The 10,973-nt window shown below is 41.7% G+C and overlaps 4 protein-coding genes across 4 annotated transcripts; all 4 read left to right on the top strand.

Moving 5' to 3' along the window:
- Positions 1-198: 198 nt before the first annotated feature.
- On the top strand, positions 199-1,118 carry LOC6543927 (ORM1-like protein). Its single transcript, XM_001973626.3, has 3 exons — positions 199-485; positions 542-693; positions 856-1,118. The coding sequence occupies exons 1-3, from the start codon at positions 309-311 to the stop codon at positions 989-991; spliced, it is 465 nt and encodes a 154-aa protein (XP_001973662.1). The 5' UTR covers positions 199-308; the 3' UTR covers positions 992-1,118.
- Positions 1,119-2,040: 922 nt separating this feature from the next.
- Positions 2,041-3,834, top strand: LOC6543928 (aldose 1-epimerase). The gene is made up of 2 exons (XM_001973627.3): positions 2,041-2,484; positions 3,006-3,834. Exons 1-2 carry the CDS (start codon positions 2,158-2,160, stop codon positions 3,801-3,803), a joined length of 1,125 nt encoding a protein of 374 aa, XP_001973663.1. The 5' UTR covers positions 2,041-2,157; the 3' UTR covers positions 3,804-3,834.
- Positions 3,835-5,974: 2,140 nt separating this feature from the next.
- On the top strand, positions 5,975-7,383 carry LOC6543929 (aldose 1-epimerase). Its single transcript, XM_001973628.3, has one exon. The coding sequence runs from the start codon at positions 6,086-6,088 to the stop codon at positions 7,187-7,189; it is 1,104 nt and encodes a 367-aa protein (XP_001973664.1). The 5' UTR covers positions 5,975-6,085; the 3' UTR covers positions 7,190-7,383.
- Positions 7,384-7,722: 339 nt separating this feature from the next.
- On the top strand, positions 7,723-9,417 carry LOC6543930 (copper transport protein ATOX1). The gene is made up of 3 exons (XM_001973629.3): positions 7,723-7,940; positions 8,032-8,107; positions 8,873-9,417. Exons 1-3 carry the CDS (start codon positions 7,935-7,937, stop codon positions 9,004-9,006), a joined length of 216 nt encoding a protein of 71 aa, XP_001973665.3. The 5' UTR covers positions 7,723-7,934; the 3' UTR covers positions 9,007-9,417.
- The last annotated feature ends 1,556 nt before the right edge of the window (positions 9,418-10,973 follow it).

Below are 10,973 nucleotides of genomic sequence, written 5' to 3' on the forward strand. Positions count from 1 at the left end.
TTATCAAAAAATTGTCAAAAAAGACAAAAGACATCATAACCTAAAAATATATGATACAGTTTCAATTTTTAATTTGAAAACTAAAAAAGCTTGGATTTTAATTTTATAAAACAATTTCTTTGTAAATTTTTTATTTATTTTCTGTTAAATAAATTGTCAAAAAATACATAATTTAGGTATTTTAATAAGAGTGGTATATTTTATAAAATTTAGTGTGATATTTGTATGCATGCGCGGTCACACTGAACTTAAATGATAAATATTTGTTTTTAAAGTGTTTTGGAACCGAAGGTTAATAATTTAGCCACATGACATCCATTGCGGGAGGCCACGGTGAGGCGAATCCGAATAGCTCCTGGCTGAGTGCCCGCGGATTTTGGCTAGCATACTTTCTGGGCCTGCTGTCTGTGCACCTGCTCTTCTTATCAGTGCCCTTCGTCAGCATTCCGTGGGCCTGGACAGCCACCAATCTTCTTCACAATGCAGTGAGTGATCGTAGTGCCTTTAAAGATTCTGTCCTAATCCTAGCTCCTATTCCCAGGCCCACCTGTACTTCCTGCACGTCATCAAGGGCGCTCCCTGGCTGAGCACCGAGAACGATCCTAGCCGGCGTTGGACACACTGGGAACAGATTGATGACGGGGTGCAGATGACTACGACCCGCAAGTTCCTCACCGCTGTTCCCATTGTTCTGTAAGTGAATACTTATTGAATGTAGTGGTGGGAAATTTATTAAAATAAATTAATTTGATATGCATACTTAAATTTAATGAATTAGCAATGTAAGTTCTACCTTACCAGACATTATATGGTCTGATATAAAAAATCACATAACATACACCGTCTCTTTTATAGTTTCCTACTTACCTGCCTGTACACCCGAAACAACACGGAACACTTTATTGCAAACTTTATATCCCTGGTGGTCGTCACGCTTCCCAAGCTGCCGCAGTTCCATGGCGTGCGGCTGTTTAACATAAATAAGTACTAGCCCCGGTGACACCCGGACTGCATTTATTTTGTTTAATGAAAATGTACATAAAAACTTAAATTACTGGCACAGCTATTGCTCACAAATGTAAATATTGGTAAATAAAATAATTATCAAATTAAATATGTAATTCTGAAATCGTTTTTCGATTACTTTGGTGACTTAAATAATGTTTTATCATAGAAATAATCATATAAAAATGTATTTGGGGTCAGCACTAAGATATATTTTTTAACCCATAATCGCAGACGACTATATACTATGCAGCTCACAGGATGATCCATCGCTGGGTACGACAGCCCACGTGGTGAAGATGAGTATAAATGAAGATTTGAAAGAAAAAAACCCGATAGTTTATTTTATCTGTTACATATTGTTAATCAATCCAAAACACTTTTAAAGAGGTAAAAAGCATGTTACAATTGCACCCTCAACATACAAAAGTTCTGCTGTCAAATTCTCTGATAAAAAATTATTTTCTACTTGACGTTATAAAAATACAATATTAACGTACACATATTTACTTGCTTACCGTAAATAAATAAAAATTTTTTACTAGATCTACTCGGCTAATAATACTGATCAAGAATACATACATACATATAAACTTTTATCTGTTACATACGTTATAACGAACTTAGGTTACCCCTTTAGAAGTAAGGCCATACAAATACAATTTATTTACGTTTGCCTGTTATTGGCGTTCAGAGAGCTTAAGACTATGAATTTAATCAAGCAAGGTGACTGATAATATTATATTAATCAATAACAATGATCACAAACAAGTACATTGCAGAGATGAATACCACATAGTCGAGACGCTTGAATATAGAGCTCTTTTTGTTTTATGAGCTCTCCCGAAAGTCGCGCCCCTGTGGAACTACTCTAATATATATTCTAGTAAAGTGGCGATTACATGGCAGCTTTATCTCCCATTATTGTGGGCGGTAAAAATGCGGGGGTTGGGCAATCGACTTCTGACAAGCTGATTGCCCGGTTTGACTTTGAGGGAGAAGCTCGCGACCCGAACGACTTTGGCTATTCATAATCTTAGTCAGAACCGAACTCGCAGTAAGCAGAGGTGTGACGGATCAGAGTATGCCTGATACCCAGGCAGTTGCTGTCAGCCGTTTCAAGGGGAAGGAACGACACCGAGACGCGCCGAGATGTCGATTACCTTAGAGGAGGAGATCTTCGGCCTGGCCGTGAATCCGTTCACCAAGTCCCCGGAAATGGTGCGCCGGTACACGCTCAAAAACTCCAAGGGCATGACTGTGTCGGTGATCCAACTGGGTGCCATCATCCAAAGCGTGTGCTTGCCGGACGCCTACAAGAAGGTGGAGGATGTGTGTCTCGGTTTCGACGACATCGCCAGCTACTTGGCCAATAAGGGTGCCTACATAGGAGGGACCCTTGGACGAGTGGCCAACCGGGTGGCCAATGGCGAGTATACGTTTAACGACACGAAAATCTTGGTGACAAAAAACATCCAGGTAAATATTCTACTAGCCTATTTGAAACTTGCTTTGGAAAAGGTATGTTTGCTTAGTGGTAGATTTTAATTCTCTAAGAAGCGGTTTGATTATTATACCCGATACTCGTAGAGTTATAGGGTATACTAGAACCTATAAAGTAAATATCTAATCAGGGTCAGTAGCTGAGTCGATCTGGACTATGAAAGCGAGAAATTTGTGGTTAAGCATGCAGACTATAGTGACGAATACTCGGTACAAGTTTCTTTCAGACCCAATGCTTTTTTGTTTTTGCCAATTTATAACGATGTGCCAAAACATGTTGGGCATGCCTATTCTAGCGGCTTGAAAAAACGAAAAAGCTGTCCTTTTCCAAAGCTATTTTTTTTTCTGCAAGTTTCTATCGTTATTAATAAGGTATTTATAGAAATAGCATAGTATTTCTGCTAAGGGTAATAGGTCTGTTTGCTTATACTTTTATAAGAATAAACAGTAGTTTAAGGAAACAAAGAATACAGAATATATAAATCGAAAAATTTCAGGATAAATTCCAGCTGCACGGGGGCTTTGTTGGCTTCGATAGCGTCATATGGGAGGTGGTGCAGAAGTCTCCCGAAGGGGTGATATTCCGTCACGTTTCGCCCCACGGTCACGAGGGCTATCCGGGCAAGCTGACGTGCCTCATCACTTACCAGCTGGACAACGAGAATCGGTTGTGGGTCAGGTACGAGGCCACCACAGACCGCTCCACCATGGTCAACCTCTCGAGCCACGCCTACTTTAACCTGGCGGGACACGGATCCGGAGCGAAGGGTCTGGCGGAGCACACAGTGGAGATCGCGTCTGATCACATTGTGGACACGGACGAGCTGCAGATCCCCACGGGAAAGTTAATCGACGTCAAGGACACCGTCTTTGATCTCAGGCTGCCCGTTCTGATGCGCGACCGGCTCATGCAGTTTGAGAATCGGCAGATTAAGGGCTACGATAACTGCTTTGTGGTCAACGGAGGCCGTGTGCAAAAAAGTGTAGCCAAGGTGGCCAAGATTGTACATCCGCCATCCTGCCGGGTACTGGAGGTTTGGACCGACCAGCCAGGCATGCAGTTCTACACCGCGAATAACCTGACCTCGATAGTGGGCAAAAATTGCACCAAGTATGACAGGCATGGCTCTTTTTGCGTGGAGACGGAGAAGTTCCCCGATGCCATGAACCATCCGGAGTTCCCTTCGATCAGCCTCGAGCCAAATGAGAAGTACCGGCACGAGGTCCTTTACTGGTTTAAGGTCGAGGAGTCCTGGAAGTGCTGTTGCAACAACGATCCAAAAGCGTCGTCATGATCTCTCGTCAATAAAGTCCAACCCCAAAGTACTTGACGTTTTATTTAGCTATTTTAAATTAATTATGTTAAAACGACAGACTAAACTGGTGCGTAAGTCCTTCAGCGTGACTTAAGAGTGAAGACAAGTATGTATGTATGTATGTATGTATGTATGTATGTGTTACTTGCACAAAGTAGTAAAAATTGTCTTAATTAAAGCCTGAAGAATGTTTAACTTACTGTCGGAACACATAGTTATTGCCGCTTTTAATGCTTAGGAAAAATATTGTCTTGTAGCCCTATAATTCCCAACTAGTTCTAGTGAAGACTGTAAGGCATGTCTTCTAATTTCGAGTCACAAAATATTTCAAGTAATCTGTCTTACCGGTCGAGGAGTGAGTGTAGTGTATGTACCGATGAATGTATGTATGTATGTAGGTATGTGTGCGTGTGCATGTATGTATGTAGGTATGTGTGCATCTATGTATGTATGTATGTATGTATGTATGTATGTATGTATGTATGTATGTATGTATGTATGTATGTATGTATGTATGTATGTATGTATGTATGTATGTATGTATGTATGTATGTATGTATGTATGTATGTATGTATGTATGTATGTGTGTATGTATGTATGTATGTATGTATGTATGTATGTATGTATGTATGTATGTATGTATGTATGTATGTATGTATGTATGTATGTATACATGTATGTATGTATGTATGTATGTATGTATGTATGTATACGTACGTATGTATGTATGTATGTATGTAGTGTATGTGTAACTTGCACAAAGTAGTAAAAATTGTCTTAAGTAAAGCCTGAACAATGTTTAACTTACTGTCGGAACACATAGTTATTGCCGCTTTTAATATTTGCTTAGGAAACATATTTTCTTGTAGCCCTATAATTCCGAACTTGTTCTAGTGAGGACTGTAAGGGACGTCTTCTAATTTAGAGTCGCAAAGTAGTTCAAGTAATCTCTCTTACCGGTCGAGCAGTGAGTGTAGTGTATGTGTTATTAAGTGCGATTACTTGCAAGATCAAATTGGCATCCCTCTTGAACAAATAACCGGGCAAATGTTATTCATATTCATATATTTGAAATGTTATAATATTTATATTAAAATATTTATTCATAAAAAATATTTAAAATACAATATAAAATTATTGTAAAGAATTTAATTACCCTACACTGAAAGGGATATATATTTTTATGTTTATTCGTATACAAAGTGCTACTAAATTAATCTCGAGCTGTAAGTAATTAAATAATAAACTATTATTTTGTCATAATTAAATTAGTGAGTGAAATAGTGAGGTCTTGAATGTGAGTAGTAAAAATTGTCTTAAATAAAGCCTATAAAATGCCCGAAACGTATTCGAGACGCATTGTCACAATGGCAACGTATGAATCAGGCTTATGCATCAAAATCTGTCCTGTTTTTTCATCCTTTTTTTAAATTTTCAGCCTATTTTTTCCGTTTTTTTTCTCAATCTGTCCTTTTTTTCAGAAAAATATTGGCATCACTGATGCGTACAAGATAGCTGCTGGCTCTAGAGCGCTCTCTCTCTGGCTCTTGAAAAAAAATTCGAGAGAGCCTGGAGCCAGCTCTAGCCAGCCAGTCCGAAAAAATCGTGTGCAAAAAAATCGTATGGCGTTACGCATCTTATTATTCTAGTGTCTTTGGTAAAAGGTTATTCTAGATTCTTTGAAAAGTATGTAACGAAGGAACCGTTTCCGACCATATAAAGTATATATATTCTTGATCAGGATCAATAGCCGAGTCGAACTGGCCATGTCCGTCTGTTCGTATGAACGCCTCGATCTCAGGAACTACAAAAGCTAGAATGTTGAGATTAAGCATGCAGCTTCCAGAGACATAGACTCAGCGCAAGTTTGTTTCTAAATGTTTGCCACGCCCACTCTAACGCACACATTTAAACACACTTTTTATGTTTTCTTTTTTCATTTTATTAGTTTTGTCCCAATTTCTTCGGGCATTCCGGAAAATGTTAAAATTTCTCGTTTGCACTTCCACAAGAGTAACGGGTATCTGATAGTCGCGGAACTCGACTATAGCATTCTATCTTGTTTTCAGTTTGAGTAACGGGCATTACCACGACTTACAAAATTTAATGCCTTACGTTTTTAAGCCCCTTCCCAGTGGGCATTGATCTGGACTTCAGGAGTGTGAGCCCTTTGACATTCTCAAATTTGTTGCCACAGCAAGGCATTTCAAAATTTTAGTAATCTTCCTTTAGGCATTTGGCAAAACTTGGAAGTTCCAGGATGGTGCGAGTGATCGAGGACATGTTCGGCATCGCCGTCAACCCGATGACGCAGAAGACCGACCGTGTTCGGCGCTTTACGCTGAGCACAGAGCGTGGCATGTCAGTGTCGATCCTAACGATGGGTGCCATCATCCAGTCCTTGAAGGTTCCCGACTTCAACGGCAAGCTGGAGGACGTGTGCCTGGGCTACGACGATGTGGCAGGGTACTACCGAAACCAGCCGTGCTTGTTTGGAGCCACGATCGGCCGGGTGGCCAATCGTACAGCACACGGTCGCTTCAAGCTCTGCGGTAAGGAGGTCAGTGTGAGCCGCAATTTGCGGGATAGGCATCACATACACGGAGGATTTGTGGGCTTCGACAGCGTCATCTGGGACGTGGTGGGGGTGCACAAAGACGGGATCACCTTGCAACACATCTCGCTGGACGGCCACGAGGGCTATCCGGGCGAGCTGACCACCAACATCAACTTCTCGCTCAACGAGACGGGCTGCTTCGGGATGCGGATCGAGGCGCGGACCAAGGCAACCACGGCGGTGAACATCTCAAACCACAGCTACTTTAATTTGGCCGGCCACGGCGCGGGCCGGGATGCGCTCTATCAGCACATGTTGATGATCAAGGCCCAGAAGATAGTGGACGTGGACCAGGAGCTCCTGCCCACGGGGAAGTTGATGCGAGTGCGTACCACCCCGTACGACTTTTCCAGCCTGGTCAGTCTTGGCAAGCGCCTCAACCAGGTGTCCGCCTGCCCGCTGGGTGGCTTCGACAACCATTTCTGCGTGGACATTCCTCCCAACCGGGTGCAATTGGTCGCCCGTGTAGTTCATCCATGCAGCGGCCGTTTCATGGAGGTGCATACCAACCAGCCGGGCCTTCAGTTCAGCACGGCCAATCATCTGCCGGCCGAGGACAGCGGGGACATACCCAACGTGGGCAAGGATGGGGTTAACTATGTCCGCCAGTCAGCATTCACCCTGCAGACGCAGAAGTACCCAGACGCAATGAACCACTGCGACTTCCCCTCAATCGTGCTCAATCCCGGCCAGCTATACGATCACCAGGTGGTCTACCGCTTTGGTGCCTGTCCCAAGCGAGTCTAGCTATTCAGTTAATACTCCCAAAGTTTGGCACCTTAAATTTAATTGGCAGTGCAATCATTAGGGTTCGCAATGGCTGAAATGCATTTTTTGCTATCTTTCTTAATTTCATAACCACAATAAATTTTCAATTTACAAGGAGGGCAAAAGCTTCATGGCAAATCGAAGGAAATTAAAGGCAATATTTGATCAATATAGACATAAATATATAGGGTCATTCTAACAGAAATGGTCATCCAAATTCTAGATAGTGGGCCACTTGAGTATTATTTTGCTTCTTAAATCTAATTCTAGAGCACTTGGGAGCCGTACTTGATGTTGGTGCTCACCTACCGCCCTGTAGTTTAGACTCTAGGTGAATCCCCTTAGTCAACTCCCATATACATAATATACGGACTGAAGTTGTTCCTTTCCCCGACCTTCAAGCGACTGACTTTTGAATAAAAGGCGCCAACTGGGCAGCACTGGCAGCACCATTTGGCTTGAGTCGCCGCTAGAGCCTTTATCAAAGTTCTGCACCGCACTGAAAAGGGTATGGATGCGATATATTTAAAGGCCAGATCCACTCGGTCACTCTGAAAAGTCAAATATATAGAATCCAAAGAAATTCTCTGCAAAAACAAAGGGACTTTCTGAGTGCCACGTTTGGAAGTAGAAGTAGTCGAGGAAAGCCGCCAAGCTGTTCAACCTACCGCAAGTCTACAAGCATACGACGGACTCCAAAAGTCACAGCAGCAGCAGCAGCAGGATGCCAGTGCGTTTCAGTGGTTGAGTCCAGTCCAAAATCGATTGGAAAAGCGCTGAAATTTCCATTCATAACCATTCCATTTTCCCGCTATTCCCAGGTGCACGAGTTCAAGGTGGAGATGACCTGCGGCGGATGTGCCAGTGCCGTGGAACGAGTCTTGGGCAAACTGGGCGGTACGTACTATGTAGCACTAGTGCCAGTTGCTAAGTTAGTTAGTGCCTTATCTGTCGAAACTTACGTACATTTGTACAAGCATGTACCTTGTCTGTATGTGCAAATGTGTGGGGGTGAACTAATTTAATGCCATTGATTCCCGACACACGATACAAATACCAAGTTGTTACTTTTTTAAGCAGTACGTCCTAAGTAATAGGACGGCTGATTAATAATGATCACATTTACTTCATGGGGATATAAACCCCGAAAAGGCAGCTTTAATCCCTTGAAATCGACTAAATACTTATTTTGCCTATTTTAACCATTTATTAAGAATATATAATTTCCCTAAGCACTGACAGATCGGTTGAGATTTTCTTTAAAGTTTGGAAATTCCAGCTATATAAAATATATAAATTAATGTCTTTGTTAGAACTGTCTGCAAAGTCCGCCAATGTTGCTTGAAAATCAATACCTGTAATTCAAAAAGGAAAACATGTTTACACTTCATTTCTACCTAAGGTATAATTAAATTTTCCTTTTTAAAAAAAGAAATGTATTAAAAACTTACAAAATTTGCAACTTACAAAAAATTAAGTAAACTGTTTTCGTAATCTCAATACAAGCTTTAAACATAACAAATCACATAAAGATAAGGGGCTTAACCACAATTTGCATTGTTCGTTTAAGTGGTGGGAACAAATTGGCCTTTGCACTATCAGTAGCGATTTGCCTTACTTTCGGCGCTTGTCGACTAAACCATGTGTTATGCCATTCCGCAGATAAGGTCGAGAAAGTCAACATTAGCCTGGAGGATCGGACGGTGAGCGTGACGTCGAACCTGTCGTCCGACGAGCTGATGGAGCAGCTGCGCAAGACCGGAAAGAGCACCACCTACGTCGGAGTGAAGAAATGAGACGAGTTCCTCAGCAAGTTTCAGAAGTACGGCAGGCTGAAACTTGAGGTCTAGGGTGTGGACTCTTGAGGATTTAGGGATCTTCCACATAGCCGCGCCGAAAGCATTCGATTTGGGTCGCTATTCAGTGATATTCATGGGATACATACATATTTTACTCTTAACCAAATCAAATATAGGAATCATATACAAATTTTACACTAGTATTTGCTCTTGCCCAAATTTTATGTAGCTTGTAGTTAACCAATTGAAGTGTTACAATATTATGCATTAACTATGCCTAGATGAAGAATTTTAAATTCAAGTTTAACTAATTAAATCGTAAAGCCAACTTTTTGCCTAAGTATGCAGGTGCCGTATTTAGGGGTACTCAAGTAAATCCAACGTAGTTGCCAATAAATGATATACGCCAATTGCCCTCTTATGACTAATCGTAATATTACAAATTTTACCATTTTAAAATTTCAAATATATACAAATACGTTTCAACCTTAAAACTTACCAACCCTTTTTTTTGGGAATGCGGCTGCTTTTATAACTTTCCGATTGACTTTAGAGCTTCATGTAGTAATCTATTTCCCCGTTAGGGAAATGGTTTACATTTCCAAAATGTAGCATGGAAATTGTCTTATTGTCGTTTCTAATCTGAAAATCAGATGCGGGCACTAAGCATGAGCTTGTGGTGTTCGGCGTTCCAGCGAATCGGCAACAAATAGCCGGTTATTGCCTTATAACGATCGAAGGGGCAGCATGAACTTGTCATAAATCTCGGCTCTGGGGAACCCACACTTATCAAATTGAATATTTTTTTTTGGTTTTCCATGTTCTGTTTGTGTCTTTCTTCTCTGTGATTTTTTGTGGGCCATGTTCGAGGCGTAACGAAATTATCAATCAAATGCCACCTCGGCATTCAAAGAATGCAGCACACAAAGAGCCCAGGCAACTGCACTAATTGAGCTCGGTGGTGGACATTCGAAGTCTCATGTCGTTCCGGGTACCTGGGACTACGGCTCAGTTGCGTTTCAAGTTGCGAGCAGAGTCTCCTGTTGATTTATGCCCCGACAACAAAGAGCCTAGCGAGGGACGCATCGCTGTCACAACACCAGTCACCTCCACATCCACATCCCATCCCATCTAGAGACACGTCCTTGCCTCTGACCGATTATAATCCCTCAAGTGTGGCCCGCTGATCAGTTCCAGATAGCATCTGAAAACGTTCTTACGCAGGCCCTGATGGCATCACATTATCTTTCCGAATACCGTTCAAATGGGAATGGTAAAGCAAACAGTTAGCATCCCATTGTCTTCGACTGATGAGAATCTTTGGGTAATTAAGATAGTGTTTGGAATTGAAATTAGTAAGCTGCGGATGTTAAACGAAAATATTTGAGTTTTGAGAAGGTAGCATTCGCGGGCCACCTGTAAAATTAAGTGCAGGTTACTATTTAAAGCTTATTGTAAGGCCCCTTTATAATAACTAAGACAACAACTATTAGAAACATGATTATCTCACTATTTAAGATAATGTACCAATAGAGTACGAAATAATGGACTTCAGTTTTGATTTCTATTGCAAATTGCAATTGAGATTTATACTAAAATCTCAGGTATAACAAATAGCGTACCATTTTATAGCAGAGCTCCAGAATATGTCAGAATTCGGGCACGCCCCACTCATCACGCCTTTTGGCAGACCAGTCCTCCCGTCTTTTTATTTTCATTCTTCAGCGATTTTTTGTTGATGTTTTTCTTGCACACTCTGTGCATTGTAGACATTCCCAAAATCGCTGGCGAAATTCTTTGGCGCATGCTTGGCAGCAATGTTGCCAGTTGCAACCAGTTGGCCGCTCGTTTTTCGCCTGGTCAAGTGGCTGGGACATCGGCTGGAGGTGCGTTGGGGCATTGGCAGGACAGGACACCCCTTGTCCCAACCTGCTATCTGCATCTGCACCCGACGGTCTGACGGA

This window comes from Drosophila erecta, unplaced genomic scaffold (assembly GCF_003286155.1).
Source record: "Drosophila erecta strain 14021-0224.00,06,07 unplaced genomic scaffold, DereRS2 tig00000021-arrow-pilon, whole genome shotgun sequence".
Taxonomy (NCBI): domain Eukaryota; kingdom Metazoa; phylum Arthropoda; class Insecta; order Diptera; family Drosophilidae; genus Drosophila; species Drosophila erecta.